Source organism: Limulus polyphemus, unplaced genomic scaffold (assembly GCF_000517525.1).
Source record: "Limulus polyphemus unplaced genomic scaffold, Limulus_polyphemus-2.1.2 Scaffold800, whole genome shotgun sequence".
Lineage (NCBI taxonomy): Eukaryota > Metazoa > Arthropoda > Merostomata > Xiphosura > Limulidae > Limulus > Limulus polyphemus.
Window position 1 is genome coordinate 121,690 of NW_013666410.1, and position 22,995 is coordinate 144,684.

The following is a 22,995-nucleotide window of genomic DNA, read 5'->3' on the forward strand; positions in this document are numbered from 1 at the left end:
TTACCTTAAAAAAAGGGTAAAACCGAAGTAGTAGTAACAAACAAAAGTAAATTAAACTTAGTATTACTACTAACTATAGTAGTTATTAGTGTATATATATATATATATATATATATATATATATAAAGGAAAACATTTGGGTAATGATCTTCAAATTGTAAGTAGGAAGTTTTTTTTCAAGTTTATTAAAGTTGCATGAAATGGTAAAATGGGTATTAGGTCCTTAAAAGAGATGCTGAAGGTTTTTGTTGTTATGGGCAAAGATAGAGCATTTGGTACTTCAAGGTTGTCCTTGCACACCCACCTATAAAGAAAAAAAAAGAAAGAAAAGTAAAACTTAAAACTCATCCTTTGTTTTTTTAAAAAAGTCATTGACTCTCCTATTAAATTCTTATAAAGTGCTGGCCTCCTGTTGCTGCCAACAGCTAGCAATTCATACCATTAGTCAATCATTCTTTTAGAAAAATAGAACTGTCTGTTGATGCATTTCACTCATTACAGAGCTCCGCAGGCCATCTGGGACACAAAATAGTAGTGGTTGGAATACGATTTAAATAGGTCATTTGTTACAACAACAATTATTAAGGTGTAAAAACATTTCTAAGCTGAAGGATCATGATTATAGTTAATTAATCTTCTTCTGCTCAATACATAACTCATTAGGTTGGCTGGAGCACAACAAACACAGTAGTAATAGGCAATGGAGAAGGCGGACAAAGTGTGGTTGAAATACTATTATACACTTTTCTTACGATGTGGTATCTTACTTCTCCTCACAAGCATAGCTATTCTTGTACAGTGCTGCCTTCTATAGGCAAAAATATATTCACAAGCCTAGAGCTCCCATGTACCCCACAATCAATGTGGTTGAACTGTGTCTTGCATGTAAATCATCATGTGACAACCCTCAACCAATAGGAGTGTGACACACCCTCCTGATGCATGTGATTCCCTTTATTTGATTCTACTGAACCATCACTTCTCATTTGGCAGTCCTCATGTCAAGACGTTTTTCATTATGCTCTTCAGTTATGTTTTGTTTTTGAAACTCAGTAAATTTTTGAAATTTTTTATTGAAATGTTGTTGTACTTTATTCCGAAGTAGAATTGTTATTCTCATTTTTGCACAAGTTCCCAAACATAAGGATAACTTTTTTCCCCCAGTTTTTCATTTCATTCTTCTAACACTGTTGTGTTTGGTCATTCATCTTTAATAATGAAATCCAAAGTCCAGAGTACCACTTTAGAGATCGATGTGAGATTGATCATTATATGAGTCAACCTTCTCTTGAACATGCTGAATCTGTTTGGGACAATGAGGAATTTGACAACCTCTTTCCTGGTTTTGCCATGTCTTCCTATACCCCTGCTGTGAAATCAGCTAGTCTTAATATGGCTTTTTTGAATATGATTTCTCAGGTGTGTTCTGTTTGATCCATTTCTTTAATTTATTATCATCCTCTTCCTTACTTATTACATGATATCCCTCTTCTCAGTATTTTGTGTTTCCCCCCTTCCCCGGATTTTAGGGTTCATGCAGAGTGTTTTGTATCTTGGATGCATGAGAGCGCTGGTATGCCTCGCCCTCCACTGGCTTCGGATAAGTTTGCTTTAGCCTACAATCAGGCTGAATTTCAGTTTCTTGATTCTCAACAGTTGGAATCGATTTTGTTGGGGTGGACTCTGATAATCATATTCAGTTATCCCATGCCCAGTTTTCTTTTCTTTGTCTTACCCTATCGACTCTCCTGTGGTACTTGTCCACTATCCACCACCTTTCCAAGGCACTTCATTGAGATCCAGAGGGTTTTTTGGAGGATACTCTCTCTCTGATTATTTCCATGTTGGCACATTTGTCTTCTTCAGCTTTTTCCTTATACACGTGGTTTAACTGTTGTTGAGATCTTCTGGGGGAGAGATGCTGTATTGCCCCAAGTTCGTTTACTACCTACTACCATTTTCTCCAATTGTCTGTTTTCAGAGATATTACTGAGGCTTTAGAATCACGTGTGGATTCAGTAAGACAACACTCAACACTTTCATCTTTGATTGATTGTTTGTCTCATTCAGAGCTTAGACAATCCCCTATTACTGGTTCCCGTCCCACTCCTTCCCAGCCCTTCCCCGTTCCTACCTCTAGGGGTTCCTACACTTGTATTATTGAAAACAGATGGCCGTGTTTCCAACAGTACTGGTGACTACCTCGTGTGTTCCAGTCCAGTTAGGGCTCTCTTGACCAATTGTTCTTCTTTGATGAGATTTTGCCACAAATTTTGGATAATTTGGGTATTATCTGAGGGACTTGTCATTCACTTCCTTTCCCCCTCTATTATCTTGGGTACCCATATCCTTTCCATTTCCTTGGGTTTCTACCACCAGTCAATGTCTGTTTGAGGTGGTACAGAATCTTCTCATCCAGAAAGCCATTGAACCTGTACCTCATCCTTCTCCAGGTTTCTATTCCAGGCTGTTTGTGGTACCCAAGAAAACTGGGGACTGGTGGCCTGTGATCGATCTATCCCACCTTAAACAATTTTTGGTTCTACCTCACTTTACCATGGAGTATTTTCTCACCCTCAGTTGAGCTTTTTCCCAGGTCTATAGATGACCAAGGTAGATGTCTCAAACGCTTATCTGCATATTCTTATATGTTGTCAGTTGAAGCGCTATATTTGGTATGTTTATCATGGGGTAGTGTATCAATTTCGTGCCCCTGCTCTTTGGGTTTGTTTCAGCCCTATATGTCTTCTGTTGAGTGGTCAAGGTTTTTGCCCAAAATATGCATGCTCGGGAGTTGCACTTACACCATTACGTGGGCGACTGGCGGCTCATTCTGAACGAGAGTTTGCCAATCACACTTGTCTGCTGCTTTTGTAGGCAGCTTGGGTGGGTTGGTTAATCAAGTTGGAGAAGCCCTTCCTTATACTTACCAAATATCTCGTCCACTTGAATGTCTTTTCCAACACTCATTTCAGTCAGGCCCAACCTTCTTTTCCTTGACTCCATTTGATAGAGATTTCAGTTATCCATACCCTTACTGCTCACTCTGTTGCTGCTTACAAGGTGTTATCACTTTTGGGGATGTGGTTTTATATGGAAACCCTTATCCCCTTGGGTTGAGTGCATATGGGGTCTCTTCATTGGACTTTGCACGACAAATGTAACCTTGTACAGGATCCCTTGGATGCTCCTATTTCCCTTCCTCCTTCTCTTCTGGCTGTACATCGTACTTTGGATAATTTTTTTATTTTGTCAGGAATCGTCTGGTCATGATCCAATCTGACAATTCGAAGGTGGTAGCTTATATCAATTACCAAGGCAGAACCAGTTCTTGTTCCCTTTGTGGTCACACCTTGGATCTCCCTTTTTGGGCCCACATGCTTCGTATTCATCTTCTTGTGTGTTTTGTTCCATGTGCATTCAACCTTGTTGTGGATCATCTTTCCTGACCAGACAAAATGTATCTGAGAGTGATCACTCGATTCTCATGTTTTCCAGTGGCTATGCCTTCAGTGGGATACTTTTCATCTGGATGCATTTGCCACTTCACTCAATACCAAGTTACTGCTGTCAATGCATTCAAACAGGATTGGATCAACAAATACCTTTATGTGTATCCTCCAATCTGTCTCCTTCCATGGGTGATTTCAATCATCTAAACTATTCTGTTTCAAGTCTTTCTAATTGCTCCTTACTGGCTGGCACAACCATCATTTCTGCAGCTTCTCCAGCTGTAATCTGCCCCACCATTACCTCTTCCTCTTACTCCATCCCTTCTATGTCAACCTTTGTCACCGACATTTCATCCAGTCCTTTGTACCCCCGTCTTCATGCCTGATTTTTGGAATATCTAGATTGTCCCAGTGAGTCATTTTGTTTTTAGCACATTCCGTTTCCTCTTCCTCTATAGATGTTTAATAACATAAGTGGAATGTTTTCTGCCATTGGTCTTTGGTTGGTGTGTTTTGTTACACCTGCTCGACCCACCGTTCCTCCTCTTATGGATTTACTCACTTGGCTGTTTGATGAGGAGACTTCGGTCTTCTCAATCACGGGTTATGGGGCTGCCTTATCTCAGTACTATAAAGTTTTTATCTCTCCTACCATCTCACTATTGTTGTTCCTTCCAGATTAGTTGAACTTTTCAGCATGCAGTCCTTCCTTACTTTACCCCATTTGAATTTCTGTCCTCGTGTTTGATTTTTTCACTTATCCCTTAAGACTTATTTCCTTCTCCTCTTTGCATATGGACATCGTCAGTCGGATCTATTTGCCAACGACATTTCATGTACCCTGTATCATTCCACATATGTTCTCCTTTATTCAGATTGATCTTTCCTTTCCAAGACTTTGGCAACTCGTGAAGGTAATTCCTCCTTCTCACTGATTTACCTTCCTTCCATCTTCCACCTATACTCCTGGACTCAACCGGATAGGCTAATATATCCCATACATGCTCTTCATTGTTATATTGCCCATATGGCTTTTTTCCGAGGTGCCCATTCCCGCCTCTTCGTTCCGTGGCAACTATCCTCCGTTTGTGACCTTTCTACTTCTGTCCATTCCAATTGTTCTCCTTTATCTGGATTGATCTTTCCTTGTCAGGGTAATTCTGATAAGGTACTCTCCCTCAGTTCACAAGAATAACCTTTCTCGTTTTGTGCTGCCCTCTGTATGCAAACTTTTCAGAAATGCATGCCTTAAGCCTTCATCATCCGTTTTTTGGAATCCAAAGTTCCAACACGTCACTACTATCATGTGATGCATGTGACTCCATATACACACCACTACCAAACTATCACTTCTCGTTTGGCATCTGTGGAGTTCAGATGTTCGTTCTTATATTGTTTGTTTACCTTGAAGTGTTTTATTTTTTTATTTTTTAACTTTATTTCCTATACTTCACAGCTGTGGAGTTAATATTTTTATTAAAGCATTGCTTCCTCGTGTTTGCCACTTTTCTCATATATGAATTCCGAAGTTACAGTCGTCACTTCAGGTACTTCAACATTGCTTGATGCTGTATTTTCAGCCACAGACATGTGCGACCTGTTGGGGATATATCATCGTTCATTTGCTAGGAGATTGAGCAGTATATGAGCCAACCTTTCTCGCCTACTTCTGCCCCACTTCGAGCTGGGCCAAACTGACGACGATTTTGATCGTTTGTCCCCCCCTCCCTGGAGTGTGCCACGCCTTCCCATTCACTACCTGATGATTCAGATTTTGTCTCTCAGGTATATGATATTTTTGTCTCCTACTCCTGTTTCTGAAAGCCCTAGACCTTCTCTCTTATGTGAAACAAATTCCCAACCCTATTTAGTCTTTCCCCTGTTCCCTGATATTAGGTTTCACGCTGATTTACCTCTCAACTGGGGGAGGATGTCAGTATGCCTCATCCCCATGGACTTCGAATCAGTCTGCCCTTGCTTATCATCAGGTGAACTTTCCCTTTCTCAAACAACAGTTGTTGGGGTCAGTTCTACATGTTTGGGGGTGAACCCAGAATCCCCGGTCCAACTTACCGAAGCCCAATTTTCTTGCTTTTGACTCACCCTCACAACCATGGTTGGTTTGGGCCTAGTGGGGGCTAGTCTCTTGAATGTCGTTCATTAGTGGGGACCTTTTCTCGCCAATGTTTGGGTTCACAGAGAGCTCTCAGAGGTATACATTAACCCTTTTCTCTCCCCTCCTCCATTATCCAGTGTTTCCATTACCTTCCCTTCTCATCAGGATCCCTCTACATGCCAGTGTCTGTTAGAGGCAGTTCAGGACCTTATTGCACAACAGACTATTGAACCAGCCCCACCAGGTTCATGGGGTTTGTTGTTCCCAAGAAGATTGGGGACTGGTATTCTGTCATTGATTTATCCCATCTCAATCAGTATGTTCACACTCCTCACTTTAACACGGAGACATACCTTTCTCTTCGATGTGAATTTTCTCCAGTTTTTTGGATGACCAAGGTGAACATTTCCAATGCTTACCTACACATTCCTGTGGCAGAGCGTTCACATCTATATCTTTGATTTGTCCGTCATGGGGTTGTGTACCAGTTTTGTGCCTTACCTTTTGGCCTAGCCTCAGCACCACATGTGTTTTATTATGTAGTCTGCTCCTTTGCTCGGCATATTCATGCCATTGGTTGTGTTTCCAACTGGCTTCTTCTTGCTCATTACGAATGGGAATCAGCTTGTCACACTTGTCAGCTCTTGGCTGAAGCTTCGTGGGTGGGCTAGTTGATTAAATTGGAGGTATTTCCTTTGTCCTACCCAATACCTTATCCATTTGGGTGTTTTGTTCAACACTCATCTTAGTTGGGCCCAACCTTCTCCTCTACAGCTCCATTCTATAGAACAGGCTATTTGGAAAGCTTTTTCTGTTCCCTCACTTACAGCTTGCTAGGTTGCATTGCTTTGGGTGATGTGGTCCTCCATGACTCGTCTCATACCCCTGGGCAAAACATATATGCGTTTTTTTTCAGTGAGTCCTTCACAATTATGAAATCTCACCTGGTATCCCTTGGATACTTCTATATCCCTTCTCTCTTTCCTTGTAGACGATCTCCATTGGTGGTTGAATAGGGCCCACATGCCAGCAAGGGCCCCACTTCCTCTTCTGTGGCTAGATTTACATCTGTTCACAGATGCATCCCTTCAGGGCTGGGATGCCTAGCTGGATCACCAGGAGGTTTTGGGTCGTTGGTCTGTGGAGGAGAGTTCTCTTTACATCAATGTTCTCAAACTCTTGGCTATTCATCAGGCTTTGGATTATTTTCTTTCTCATGCCAGCTGCTGGCTGGTTATGATCCATTCCAGTAATTTTACTGTGATGGCTTATATAAACCACGAAGGTGGTGCCAGGTCCAGTTCCCTGTGTCTTTGCACTGTGGATCTTCTTTATTGGGACCACACACATCGAATTTGTTTGATGGCATGTCATGTACCAAGTGCTTTCAATCTCGTAGCCAAATCTTTCCCGACCAAATCGCGTTTATCCTACTGAGTGGACCCTGAATCCTGCCATTGTTTGGTGGCTTTGTGTGTATCTTGGTGCACCCCTATTGATGCCTTTACCACCTCCCTGAATTACAAATTACCTTGGTTTTGGTCCCTGGTTCCCTATCCTCGAGCCGTGGCTGTCGATGCCTTCACCCAGAATTGGTCGCATATGTTCCTTTATGTTTACCCTTCCATCCATTTCCTCCATCAAGTGGTCTCTCTCATCCATGCTACTCCATGCACAGTTCTGGTGCACTTAACCTTGATTCTCTCAGCTGCTCCAACTATAGGTGGTCCCTCCCCCTTCCTCTTCCCTTTCGTCTCATCCTGCTCCATCAACCCCAGCCACCAGTGCTCCATTCTGTGCCATCTGTCCTCTGTCTTCACACCTGGCTTTTGGCAGGTCCTTGGCGAGGAGTTCCGATTTCTCTTGCAGAGTAGCTTCACATTTAGCCCATTCCATTTGCCTTTCTTTTTTTGGATGTCTTATCAATTCAAGTGGGGCCCGGCATGGCCAGGTGGTTAGGGCGCTTGACTCGCAATCTGAGGGTCACACGTTCGAATCCCCGTCCCATCAAACATGCTCGCCCTTTTAGCTGTGGGGGCATTATAATGTGATGGTCAGTCCCATTATTCATTGGTAAAAGAGTAGCCCAAGATTTGGCGGTGGGTGGTGATGACTAGCTGCCTTCCCTCTAGTCTTACACTGCTAAATTAGGGACAGCTAGTGCAGATAGCCCTAGAGTAGCTTTGCACGAAATTCAAAAACAAACAAACAATTCAAGTAGAGCATTTATCACTCCTGGGCATTGATTGGGGTTTCTGGGCTTCTCACCCAACAGTTGCCTGTATTTCTGAGTTTCTCATGTGGCTTTATGAGAGGGGTTCTTTGGTTTCCTTGATTTCAGGGTTCCAGGCAGTGTTATCCCATACCTTCTGTTTTTTCCCAGTTCCACAGGGTCTTTGCTTCCCCTGTCCTTTCCATGTGGTCCTTCATGCTCTTACTTTATCTCAGTTCAAACCTCTGCCTATGTGTTCCCTCATGACTTTGGGACTTGAGGTGAAGATGGTATGATCCTCATCCTACCCTTGCATGGATGTTGGTACCCACCAAGTGAGGTTTTTGATGTAGTTGACTTACCGAGTATGGTTCATCACACTTTAGCCACTCTACACCATTGGACACATCATCACTTACCCACTTTCCATCGTGGGATTGAGTGATTCTGATTTCTGTTAAAGATCACATTGCTAAACTATCCTCTTTTACGAGGATGTGCTCCCTTCATGTTCCTGCATATCTGGTCCTCCTGATCTTGTTGATGTTCTTCTGTAAAATTATCTTTTGTACATATATATATATATATATATATACATCTTTTTTTTCAAGGGCATGTCCCTTTATTTTTTCTTTAAAAATCACACTATGTGGTGAGTGGTGCCTGTCCAGGTATACTTAAACTAGTCAAATCCACACTGTCAGATCATGATGACTTTCCATGGCCACTAAATGCACACTGTTGAGATGGGGTGTTCCACAAGGTTGCTTGTAGGTTTTTCCTTGTGATATATTTGCTTCATTAATATGCCCATCCCAGATCATACTAACACATATGAACTTCATGGGTAAAGCAGAATGGGATAGCTTTCCATCCCTGCCATTCCTTAGACTGAATATATCAGGAATGGTCTGCTTTCCAAAATAGGGTTTTTGTGGTCATCCATTGCACTGTCTCCTGTGTTGATGTTCCTTTGGACTCTCCACCACATTTTCTCCTCTTTTTTTTCTTCTAGTGTAGTATGGGGTCCTTACCACTTTCTATTTCCAAGCTGCTGTGGTGGTGGGCCATGGAGGCATCCTTCTGCATGTGATCGATTATATAAGATGCAAACACTAGTGTATCCATTAAGTTGAGAGAAGGACAGTGGTATTCTGCTGGTGTAGATGATGAGATGTCCTCCAGTCTAAAGCTCAATATCTGAACTAGTTTATTTGAAGCTTTGGAGTTAGCCATCAAAATTGCAGTTCACCCCTTTGATTGGGATCTCTCATCCTACCCCCATATGGACATCAGTTTTGGATTTTGAGCTGGACTAATCAACGCAAGTTCTCACACATGTATTACAGGTGTGTCTGTTCTCTCACTCAGTTGGACTCGTGTTCACTGCTACCATGTTGTGGGTCACACTGGATGAACATGCAGGTTACTATGTTTCTTCCTCTTGCATTATTCCTCGAAGATTTTCATATACCTAGGATATTTTTGCACAGGGGAGGTTCCTGTCTGATTGGTTTTGAGTGGGATATTTCACAATACAGGAACATCTTTCATGTTACAATCTACTGAATGTCAGTTTTCCAGATTGGTACATTTTCTCACTTTACTATCATGTGCCTTGTTCACAGATTGGTGGGTAGGATATCTTCCTCTGGGCTGCTGAACTAGAGGGGAAGATAGTATGATCATTTTTTCTACCCCCAGCAGATGGCTGAGATTTAGATTGCAGTTGACTTGCCACTGATATAATCCTCTTTCCTACACCTACGTGGATTTTGGGTTTTGGATGCAGTTGACTTGCTGTGTAAGGTTTGTCATGCCATAGCCACTCTACACCTTGGGGTACATCCTTTTTACTCTCACCCACATTACTGTTGTCAACAGTATTGAGATTCTGATATCAGGGGGTTCGAATCTCTACCCAACCATTATTTTCCTCCTTTTGGGTGTGCTCTTCCCATTTTCTGCCCATGTTGACAACACCTCTTTCCAGAAGTGGTGTGGTCTTGCACATATGATCCTCTGCTGCAAGGATCTCCCCTTTTAGGGTGTTCTTCAGTTACCTTTGAAGGATGCTTCTTTCTTTCCCTTGCACAGGCTCCTCCAACTGTTAAATGTGGGATTCTAGCTATATCTGTGAGAGGATGTAAAGAACCACATCAGAAGTTATAGTTTTCCTATACTGAAAATGTATTTCTGATAGATGTATACCTCCTTCTCACTCATATCACCATTCCTCCTCACTGAAAACCAGTGCTTCCATTTTCTGCTTAAACTCGAAGTGATAGTTTGGTAGAATTGAATAGAAGTAGTCACATGCACCAGGAGGGTGTGTTGCACTCCTATTAGTGGAGGGTTGTTGCATGATGATTTACATGCGAGATGCAGTTGAACCACATTGATTATGGGGTATGTGGGAGCTCAAGGATTGTTGCATGCGAAAAATTTTTGCATATAGAGTGCAGCACTGAAAGAGAATAGCTATACATTTTTTGAAAAACCTTAAGGAACTGAATAAAGAATGTAATGTTAAAAATATAATAGGCCTAATACTAATGTCTTAGGACAATTATACTTAATTATGATCATGCTTCACCAGCTTAGAAAAGGCATTCACCCCATAACTTTAGCAGTATTCTCTACTATCGTTTTTCTTAACTTTGTTCAGTTCAGATAGGTTACCCCCTCTCCTGCTCCTTGTTCTCTTGATACTTTTCAATGTCCCCAATGAAAGTTACATGCTTTTGGAACCACCCCTCAGCTTTGGTTCAGTGTGAGCTCTAATCCTCCACTTTCTGCATCTTGGACTCGCTTTTCAGAAGAATTTTGATTTATCTAGGTGCATTCGTATGGATTTTTCCTGTTTTTTCACACTCATCCTTCTCTCTATACCCCCCTCAATTCCCTTGTGTTGAGAAAGCTGTACCTTCTTTTCAGGTCATGAATGTTGTAGTACAGGTCCTCATCCCGAATCTGCTTTTTTACTCTTGTGTTCTGTTATTCCTATGAAGATGAATGATTGGAGAACTATCATTGTTTTATATTGTCCTTGAACCACTTTCTTGTCATCCGTGGGCTCAATATTAACACATTTCTCATTCTCAGGTGTGTATTTTCTCACAGGCTGTGAATGACCTGACCAACATTGATGTTTTGGATGCATTTCTTCACATTCTGATATTTTGACTGCCCTTCGCTTCCTGTGATTTGTCCATAATGCTTGGATTTTTCAATTCCAGGCCTTTCCCTTAAGGTTGGTTACAGCCCTGTATTTTTTCAATTGGGTTATGAGAGCACTTGTTAGGTCTACATTTCTACTACTACATGGTCATGTGGCTTCTTCTCACCCTGTTGTGACCTCCCTTCTCTTTTGGAAGTTATTTCATTTGTATTGGCTGAGCAAGCTCTTCAAGCCCATCTTGCTTCACAGCGTGTGATTTACTTAAAATCACCCTGTAAGTCAGCAGTCAGTTTAATGACTTACAATGCAGAAGTTTGGGGTTTGGTCTCATATGGCATGAGGTGGCTCATTGTGTATCTTTATGTTAACACAAATAATTATATAATCTTCTCCCTTATTTCATTATAACTTATTGTACTTTAAAGGGAGTATTTGAGACACAGAGTTTTAGTTACTAAAGTTCTCATGTCTCCTCCTTTTCCTGAACAAGATGCTCTGTCTCTTTAAGAGACCTAGATTTCTCTTAAGTCCCTTGTTTCTCTTGAATGTGCCCATGTGAATCATTTTCAGAAGACTGTGGCTGATCACTGGAGTACATCCAGATATCTGTACTGCCTATTCTCGTGCCTATTCCTCAATCTTTTTTTCTCTTGCTGTTGTGTTGGCCTAATTGATCCCTCACAATTTTGGGCACCCCTCTTCCCCATCTTGTCAGGATTTCCATCTGTTCACAAATGCCTCTCTGTCCAGATGTAATACATTTCTGGACAACTTCACCCTTTATGGATCTGGTCTCTCTCTATTATTTTCCTTGAGGCATTGGCTACTTCACAAACTTGCAATTTTTTTCTGTCTCCCACATCTTCCATGTTGAAAATTTTGACTGCATATTCCATTTACTGTCTTTCTTTAAAAATGGATTTACTTTTCCTCATTATGGGAAATGTCACTCTTGATATTTTCCTTGGATGTCTCCTGCATGTATTACCTCAGGGACAGGTTGATTTCATTTCCAGTCTAATCCTTTTTCCTCAAGACTTTGGCTGCCTGGCAGGGTGATTACCGTTCCTTTACTTTCTTTTTTGTACAGTCATTCTGACCCTGATAATTTCTTTTGTTTTATATAAGCAGGTAGTTTTTATCTTTCTTGTACTGCCTTTTTGAAAGCAAATTGACATAATCTTTTCTTGCTGTGGGATTTATCTTGTTTATTGTTCTATTGGAGATGATTCCTTTTGACATTTTCTTTCTCCTTTTTCTTGTGCCTTTAATCATCAATGTTACCTGGATGAGACCTTAGAGACATGGATGTGGACAACCCATGACATATATATGTTTTATTACTAGTACCACATAGTGGTTTCATCTACCTCTGGGTATGGCTTCCCTCCAGTCTTCTTTCTCCAATCTTTGCAGAGGCTCTAGGGAGGTGAGTTGTTGATTTTTTTTTTTCTGGCTCCATCATGAATGTTATTATATCTTTATGAATACATATTGGAGATGGTGGAACCCACCATATGGACAATTATGTCTCACAGAGAATACTTCTCTCTTCCAACATCTGTATCGAATAAAAGATGACAGTGTTAAGTGCATCTGCCCCTACTCAGTGCTGAATATTGAGATGGGATTTCTTTAAGACTGCTTCATGCTTTAGTTATCTATCAGCCACTCTCTGTTCATAATGTTCAACTCTCTATTGTTAACATTCAGATTGGCTCAGTAGTCTTGACTTAAATCCTAGTCAAGTGGGCATTTTCAATAGCTTCTTTTGATTATTAACTCATCACGTTTAGAGCAAGAATATTAGAATACAATATTAGAAAAACAGAATAACATGATAGTTTATATTAGACATTTGAATTATTTGTTAACATTCAATATCAGAATATTTCTTCAAGAAGTAGTTTTTCCACCTTGTTCAATCTGTTGGGCTTTATTAACAAGCAGATTTGAACATAATATAAAGATATATGTAAGTCAAAATCATAAACAAGAATAACTTACAGATGATGATCAAATATACAAAAAAAATTGTTTTTGTGAAATATTAGAAAATGGTTAGACATTCTCCATACTTATATTGTTACTACAATATAATTCATTTTCAGAAAACATGTTCATAAAACATTTATTTAGATTTGATTTTCAGAATACAAAATTCAGCATTTACTGTCATATGACAAGCATTCAGTAAATATATGTCAGGTTATTATGTATGGATGGGCTGGATTCTTTGCAGTAGGTGTCTGCGACTTGTTGGCAATAAATTTCAAAAACAAACAGCACACAGTCCACTTGTTTTAAAATAATATATTAGAATAAGTCAAATGTACATACAAATGTTTGTTACACTGTTGGTTATCACAGTTCTATTGAGAGCTTTTAAATAATTGTCTCTTTTTTTTTTTTATTCAAAGTCTACACAGGCTGGTTCAGTTACTGTAGAACACAATTTGACAATAATTATTCTTCCTGCTCTGTTATTACAATACAGTCTGTGATAATTTCACTTTAAAATCACCAATATAATTGTTTGTTACCACAGTTGTATCCAGAGCTTTAAATAATCCTCTTTTTTTTTCAATTACTTTGGAACAGAATTGAAGAGACAAATTATTTTTCTCTACTCTGTTATTACAATACAATTTGTGATAATTTTACTTTAAATGTTGCCACTATATACTTTTTATGGCTAAACTCACAGTCATGCAGTCAAGTTCTGTCTAATTTTCTATAACTAATTATGTCTTCTGGAACTACATTGTGGATGTGTATTTATAACCTAACTGAAGTCTAGAATGTTTCACACACTATGAGATATTATAATGCAATAATACTCAATTAAAACAATGAGAAATACTTAGAAGCTTCTAGTAATATGATGCAATAATACAACAGTCGGCAGTTGAACTACACAACATAAACATAAACAAACCTGCGATAAGCTATCAATTTTAGAAATAAGTAAATTTAATACTTAAATTATCTAAATCATAAAACTTCTATGATGTTTTCCTCCTATGTAAATCCCCCCCCTTCTTCTAGTGAAGAAATGGGAGAACCCTTGCTTCCTTAATTCCAAACTGTTAGGGAGGTTGATATGGAAAGTTCCCCTTTGGGTTGGTGAAATTCCACTGTTATGAGACCGAGTGTACCCCTCAAATAGAAGTAGGGCTAAAGTGTTTTCATGCAAGTGTCGTACAGGCCACCTCCTATACTAAGAATCGGACACCTCCTGTTGGTTATACCACATGAATGAGTCTTGCATTCTTCTCAAAATGCAGATCTGGAATGTATTTCTTCCCTACACTTTCTAATTCCAGTGTTTCACCTAGGTATTTCTCCAATACTACAGATTGACTTATTGCTATATCCACATACTACACCTATGCTCAGCTGACTACCTAAGATCATATTATGATTGGTTAAGCAATCTCGCCTTCTGCTCACTAATGCACCACTTTAACACCATGCAGAAGGTTCTTTTCACAGTAAACTTTGCTCTGCCACCTTGATTGAGCAAAGAGTATTCCCTGCATGAGAAGGATGTAATCTTCCAGCGAGTGATTCCCCACCAGGTTCCTCCCCTTGCTAATAGAGACTTAATTGTTGAATAATATTGTGCATGAATATAATGAGCCCTGGAGTTTCACATGTGTATTGGTTCAGCTGATTAGTTTTGTTTAATTAATAGTTTTTCATCATATACTTAATATATTAAGGTAACATTAAGTGGATAACAAGGTACCTTTGGTTCTTCAAGATTGTCCTTGGTCACCCACCCTTGAGAAAAGTAAACATTTACACCCATTTTTATGTATTTCAGTAAATCATTTTTGCCCATCTTAAACTTCTTATAAAGTGCCTGGTCTCCACTATTACTTAAGGCAACTTATTCCATAAACCAGTCACCCTGTTAGAAAAATAAAAATGTCTTACCCATAGCCTAGTCTGTCTTTCCAAATCTTAGACTTGTGTTCTTTCATCTTATTGTTTTCAGAATACAACACTAGGAAATCAGAGGTCTTTATCCTATTAGTCCCCATGATAATCTTGTAAACTTTAATATCACCTCTTACTCTATCCATACCAAGAATCAACCGAGTAACCCTCCTCTGAACCTTCCTCAATAAGTTGGTATTTTTTTAGATAAAGGAGTTCAAAACTATACATATTATTTCAAGTGAGGCCTAACTAGTACTTATAAAAATAATTACCTCTTTTGACATGTATTCAATATGCCTATAAGTACACCATAAAATTATATTAACTTGACTTCTAGCAAGAGAATAAACACTACCAAGATCCTTTAGATCTTTTATTTTGTTATGGTGATGAGTGGATTTCCATCTATATCAAATGTTTAATCCAAATTTAAGTAAGAAAAAGCAAAGATCCATTCACTAATCCCTGAGGTACCTCACTATTAACAAGTATCTATTATTAATAACCATTTGCTTTCTTCCACCCAACCACTCTATCATCCAATTAGATCGTCTTTCCCCAACCTCATAAGAATATGATTTTTTTAGCTAATCTTCTGTGTCAAATCTTATCAAAAGCATATAAAAGTCAAATTTTGGAAAAACGTAAGATTAGTTAATGTGGCTTTCAAGAAAACTATAAAATAAAATAATGATATTAAAAGAATGTTACACCTGAAACCAATATATACTCATGCTTTGTAACATATATTCTGTCAATGTTCTTATTCATTTCATTTGCTGTTTGCATAGATTATCATGCATTAGTTTGCAATAATCTTTAGTTGTAACTTTCTGTGTGTACTGTATACTAACTATTTAAAAAGTATAGTGTATGTTTGACATTGATTTTTTTAGTAATTTGTTTAAAAGCATAAATAAATATCTTTGACCATGTCATGACTACTGGACAAAGAAGAACAGGACATTCTTTTCAAAGAACTAAAATAAAAAATATATATTAAAAATATTCTTTTACTGTAGTGAATAGTAGAATGAAAAAGTGCAATAACAATAAACTTGCAAAATATTAAATATACAAGTAATTGAACAAAGGTACTTTTTTCCTCAGATATATCATGCATAAATGAATATGTTAGGTTTGATCGTTCTTGTATGTTTTGTATGATTTTAGTTATAAAGGACACTTGTACTATTGATGGTTGAGAACAAAGTTTAAAAGTGTTTCATAATGATAACTATATATAACAATCAATATACTTGTATACAATTCTGTTGCAATGGTAACAAACTGAAACTTTAACAAAAAAAACAATGGATAATTTTCATTTTGTGTTTTGAAATGTTTGCAGATAGTGAGTGACACCACAGAACTGTATTGCACAGTTTATCAGAAAGGATTTCAGAAGTATGACATCATCAAGAACTTTGGAATTGGAAAGGTAATCAAAATATATCTTTTGTAACATAGAAATATCTTAAGTTCTTAGGTGATATTACAAAATACTAAGCTGTAGTTAGTTTGAAAATATATCCAATGAGATAGTTCCCAGCAGCTGATCAGAGTACAGAATTACACTGCTGATAAAACAACAACAACACAGATATGGACAAAGATTGTATTGTACATAAAAATATTTTGTAAGCTATTTTACTTTACAATATTAATGTCAAATAACATTGTAGAACACAGCTGAATGAAATGTAATTCAGTTTAAAAGTTCTTAAATGGATGTGGTGTAAGTAAATGTTATTTATAAAACTAAATGTAAATACAAACACATGCTGTTTTGTTTTCTACATGTTTAAAACATGCCTGAAGGACTACAAGAACTTTCATGTATATATATTCTCAGACTTGTGTGTATAATACACACACACACACACACACACACACACATATATATATGAGAAGCACAATATAGTGTGTGTATAATTTATTATAACCATTTTTAAAAATCACAATTATACATTATATCAACTATTTGAGATTTAAACTTGTATATTTTCTGTTAGTGCCAGGCAGTAAAAGATTATAGTTACCAGAAGGCATCTGAATTACTCACTTCCTACATCCAGTGTTTGTTAAAGTCTGTTGACTATTACTTACCAACAGCAAACATAACAGGTAAGGAAAGAAATAGAAATAACTTCAAGCTTGGATGAGTACAAAATCATAGTTAACAGAATGAGTGTTTTTCTTTCTCTAATCATTTAATTTCCCATTCTCTAGTGTGTTCTTATGAACAGTGAATTTAAATTACAAAGATTTAAATGTAATGAAATATAAATGTTACTGGTCACTCTTAATATTTCTCTCTGTCACTTGTTTAACCTTAACATTTCATTGTATTGTTGTGTGCACTTTTAATATTCCACATGGTTGCAAGTCACACCCCTTACATTTCACTCTGTTGCTGGTCAATGTTATTAAAAAAAACAAAATGTGTTACCTTTAACCCTAGCAGGTATTTTTAGAAGCTTATATTTGACGTAGTTAATCTATACCTATAGGATGTTTTAATTTTCAGACACTGATTAATAAAGCCTTAATTGAGTTTTGAAAATGGAAGGAATATTCACATAAACTTTATGTACATCTGTCTAGTATTTCATGAGTTATAGTCTTTATTAGTTGATCAATAGTGATCAAGGGAGAAATCTGCTCACTTGCATTAATGAGTACTCTTAGTGAATCAAGCTGAATTGGCTGTCAAGTAAGTTCTTATCTGTTATTTTATATGATGTAGGCAGTATATTAGTGAGCTTTTTTTAAATCACTTTTTTTGTAACCACCTCAGTATTTATTGAATTTTTATTTTTCCAAAAGAAAAACCTTACTAGTGAAAGGAAAGGATTATTTAATAACTGAAACTACTTATGCTTAATATGAAATTTACTAAGCTGTATAAATTTTTTTAAAAAGGTCTATTATGATCATAAAAGAAAGGGGGAGATTCATGAATTTACTGGCTTCTCAATAATTGATGAAAATTATTATTACATATCTAGTATTGGATGATGAAATTAATGTAAGATGCTAGTTTTGTATCACCTTAACCCATAAGCTGCTACTTTCTGTTTGAAGAGCCTTTTTTTTTATAGCCAAATAACCGTAATGCAATAAACTTAATCGAATGAGAAACCTGATGAAGACTTATGCAAATTTCATTATAAACTTTCTTCGTATCTGTTATTTACTTGTCAGGTGTGTCTTTCAAACTCTAGTTTTAAGATGGTCGAAAGATCTAAAATATATTGTAGTTGTAACATAGAGCTACAGTATTTGTATATATCAAGCATTAGTTACAGTTCTGTTGATAAAAACAGTCTAATTATTAGACAGCATTACTGCTGATCAAAGCCAATGCTGTGTGAGGGAAAAAACATTCTAAATTCAACGAACTGTTAGAAACAAGTCTTGATATTACGGAAATTAGTTTCAATACATTTGAATATGTCAAACCTAATTTTTCTAATACTAAATCTTCTGACAGTTCATTCCACTACACTTGATATTGTGTTTGTTTATTACAGGGCTGTGTTATCAGACTTATGGTGAAGAATTTGTGCTTAATTTCTTCAACTTTTCTGGTTACATAGATCTTGTAGCAAAAGCTGGTTAATGATCTGAAAAATTAATGATAGCATTGAAAAGATTAAGAGAAATCACACGCATGACAACAAAACCATAAGACCAAGATATTCATGGACCCTCAACAACATTGATAGAAAAATAATGGCATATGAAATGATTTCTCCAGAAGAGTAAACCTTTATCAAAGACAAACAAGTTTGGTTCAGAATGGCATTTCTGTAAAAGTTAGAAATGTCAGTCAAAAGAAAAGATTAACAATAGGAGTAAATGTCTATCGAAAACAACTTTGGTTCGGAATTTTGTCAATTAAGATAGGAGATTTTCATCACAGCCCATAAATATTCAATAGAGAACAGTTTCTATAACAACAAAAAGATCATTAAGCTAATATTTTAGTTTACTCTTAAGTTTTAAGGAGAAACCTGAAGTGTATAATCTTTAAATGAAGTTTATTTTGAGAATTAAAAAATTAATAAAATTGTTCTTTGCAGACTTAATCTTGAAAAGAGTATTTGCATTTTGTTCACAAGAGAAACTGGTATAACTACTGTAGGTTTTCACTTTTCATTGAGTTACAAAGAAACTTTGCTGCATTGGCAATGTTGTGTATTTGTATAAAAAATCATTTTAACTGCAGTTGTTTAAATCATGATTTTTAAAGTATTATACTGCATATATAAATAACATTTCAAAGAAAGTTTTGTCTCTCATTGTCTAGACAAACTGATGAGTTCTGTTATTGAACAAAAGGCTTCTTGGTCAGTGACTTGTAAGAAACAAAAGATAGTTCTGAAATGCTGTTTACACACACACATCTCATATGGAATCTGCAATGGACAAATTAAGAGGGATGTGTGCAAAAACAACAACATCTGCAGCTGAAATATTGTTTATCACAAATTTTAGGCCTGTTGGTTTCTAATGTTTTGTTATCTTTCAGCATTTAAACCATAAATTTTAATGTTGTGTATTTCTTCAGGTATAGCCCTTTATGTCTGATTAAAGAGAGACGTTACTTCAACAGCTTTAGACAGATAACCTGTTCCTGTTTATGATTAAAAGTTAGACACATAACCCTATTGTCTGACTAAAACAAGACTTATTAAACAGCTGTAGACATATAACTTGACCCATGTTGGATTAAAAGTTATGAACAAAAGGACAAATAATTATATAAAAATGTGAATGTAAGGTATTTTTTAAAGCCAACTTGTTTTTTTTTGTTTGTTTTTTAACATTTTACTTGTCTGATTTTCTCTAGTTTCTAAACAAATTGCAAATCTTGACCAGAAGGGATGGGCTTATGAAGAAGTGAGTGGACAAATAGGAAAATTTTGTAGTGGAATGAAACAGAAGTTTTTCATTCATACTTTAACAAAACTGCTGAATTTCCAGGAAGAAGGTCATCAGAGGTTAAACAAATTAAAAGCTAGTTTGGTAAGAATAGTCATTGTTCTTTTATATTCTGGTATCAATAGCTCTAGCAATAATGCACATTTTCATTGAAAATGTTTTATTCTAAATGTCTAGAGCTTTAAAGTACAATAATTTTTCATTGATTTAACCTTTTTTTACAGAGTTACATTTAAAATTTAATTAAACTATTTTATCATCAATGTATGTTAATAAACTTGACATAAAAAATTTGTATACAATTCAAATTTTAATGTTATATTATTTTTAATCTCTTAATTTTCTGAAGAAAATAATTAAATCAGTTCTTAAATTCCACTTTTATGTACCATGTGTCACTTCTTTTCTTCAACTTGTCCAGTTTAAATTCCTTTCCATCCCTGTATTACTTTCAGTTTCCAAGTTGAAATGAAAAACTTTAGCATCTTCTAGCTTTAATGAGTTATATGTCATAAACTGCAACTCACATTCTACGCCCTTCCTTGCACATGCTGTCTTTAAAAAATCTGAATAATTCTCTCTCACATTTGCTATTGGGTTATTTATAACCAATAGAAAGGAAAAATTTTAAGAAATGTAATAATGATATTTTTATTACTTACGTAGTTGGAATAATCAAAAATAGTGATAATAAGAAACCCTAGTTTTGATTAATTGATTATTTTAATGACTGTTAGATTAAGATGAACAGACTTTAATTAATCAAAAATAGTAATGGCAGTATTTTGATTAGTGGATAGTTGGAACAATAATCATTCAAGCAGTTACCATATTACAGGGCTCCTCTGAGATTTACATCCTGTTAATAGAATTTAAATGTGAGATCATATGAATTTTAATATTTGTACATATTTGGAGGTGGTGTGATTTTAAAATTAATGCGTACCAGAAAATCACATATTTTACACAAGTTTGCATTTCTACAAAGTAGAAATTTTATACTAATGGTTGTTGAAAGACCAACAGCTAGTGTAAGCTTGAAGATTATAAAAATATTTAGTAGAACGTGTTGGACTATTTTGTTTTTAATAGCTACAAAATGTCTGTCTGTGATGTGAATCACAGGTACTATCACTTTACGTAGAGCTTTGAATTGGTTGCAGGATTTCACACTATAGTTTGGTTTGTCAGAATAACAACTCAGTATTGGGTTATACTAATAATTGTTTGGAGTGTCTAATAAAATGCACATTGGTTACTGGGATTCTTTTAGTGATAAACTTTTCATACTGGTTTATTGACAACTCAAGTAAATGAATATCTGAGTTAATAAAGACTGTGATGGAATTGAATGACTTGTGTGGTATAGGTTTATGTTTGATTAGCCTACCTTTCTTTGATATGTTGTAAACATAGTTATTAAATCCCATTTGTGGAGAGTAAAGAAATTGATTTCATTAATGTTTCTGATGTTTTTTCTTCTTCTTTTGTGTAGAGTATGCGAGAAGTTCAGAATGTTGCTCAGCATGTTGCTCTACCCCTTGTGGGTTTCTACAACCACGTCATGTGTGTTCCACAAGTACTACCAGCATTCTTCATGGAGAATGTAATTTTAGCTTACAGATGTGTTATTGTCCTCTATAGCCAGTTATTTCAGGTAACTAACACCTGTGAAGTTTGAAACCAAAACAGTACATAATAAAACCATATTTGAACATATGTGACATTGTGCATGCAAGATGATTATATATGTGTAGAAATATTGTGTGCCTCATGTTAAAGTGTCATATGTTCTGGAGAATTTTTAAAGTGTGACTTTATTATCTATGAATTGCTTTGATGAATAGACATTGATTTGCTTTAAAGTGTTCATGAACTTTATAATGTAAAACTCACTATGTGTATAGATATATATGTACCCTTTTGCTTTTCTTCTTAACAGGCCAAGAGCATGGAACAAGTGAAATCCATGACTTTCGACAACATGAGAAATGAGAAAGATAGTTTGGAGCCTTGTGTGGATGAGATCATTAACATTTTGTTGAATATGAGACTCCTTCAGATGATAGTATGTAGCAGTTTTATTATTCTTAGACTATATAAAGTTTTTTATTTTATTAATATTTTAATTAGGTTGTAGAAGTGCTACTGCTTCTGTTATTTGTTGTATCTAAATTTCTGAGAAGTTTATTTGATGTATTTCATTGTGTTGTAGGATGAACATTCAGCTTCCAAAATAAGTATTAAGGGTATACCTAAAATCTTTATCCACCCAAGTAAAGCCATATTCTTATATACCCCTTATATCAAGAAATGCTAAATTGATAGGATATGCTAAGAGTAATCACAATGGATCCTCCTAATAAGAAAATTGGTGGTGTTGTTCTATGAATGAGGAAGAACAAAATCTCAAGAATTTAGCCATGCACTTTGTTGCTCTGTGTTGAAGAAAAATGAAAATGTCAAGAGTTTGAAAAATTGTCTGTCCTCACATCTGCGGCAAGCAGGTTTTACAGGAGGACGACTGTATTATTAAATTTATATATCTGTCTGGTCATGTGCTTCAGTACTTTGACCATAGTAGTTGATTTGGGTTTAGCTATAGATTTGATTGCTGCACTACATTTTATATGTGATCTAATTTTCTTAATCCTTTCTTGGTGATTTCAAAAAGACACATTAAAATATCATCTCAAAATTAGATCACATGTAAAATGTAGTGCAGCAATCAAAGCTATAGCTACACCCAAGTCAACTACTATGGCCAAAGTACTGAGGCACATGAATGAAGACAAGATTAAAAAAAATTTATTAGTTGTTCAACACTACATATTATATTGTACAAATATATGTCGTTCTGAAAATTAGAGATCCAGTGTGAACTTCAAAATATAACTTATGTACATTTGGACAGAAATTACTTCATTGATCGTGGTTGCAAAGATTTTGTGATTTCTTTAGCAGCTGTTATTTCGATACGATATCTTATCTCCACTCGTGAAATAGCTTTCCTCAACTAGCACTGCCTTCTATTGGCACAAATTTTCAACTCGTGCCACTAGCCCTCTGAAGCAAAGGGAAATTTCTGAGGAAATTTCATCCATTGCTTCTGTGAATTTAAATAGAATAAAACAAT

General features: G+C 36.3%; 1 protein-coding gene across 2 annotated transcripts in view; it reads left to right on the plus strand.

Annotated features, from left to right (window-relative positions):
• The window catches only part of LOC106460587 (lipid storage droplets surface-binding protein 2-like), a 34,801-nt gene that overhangs the window by 4,406 nt on the left and 7,400 nt on the right, over positions 1 to 22,995 (plus strand). For both annotated transcript variants that reach the window (XM_013920306.2, XM_013920305.2), the window contains exons 4-8: positions 16,261 to 16,350; positions 16,925 to 17,036; positions 19,768 to 19,943; positions 21,355 to 21,516; positions 21,802 to 21,927. In XM_013920306.2, the coding sequence (XP_013775760.1) occupies positions 16,261 to 16,350; positions 16,925 to 17,036; positions 19,768 to 19,943; positions 21,355 to 21,516; positions 21,802 to 21,927 (666 nt within the window). The remainder of the gene's footprint in view (positions 1 to 16,260; positions 16,351 to 16,924; positions 17,037 to 19,767; positions 19,944 to 21,354; positions 21,517 to 21,801; positions 21,928 to 22,995) is intronic.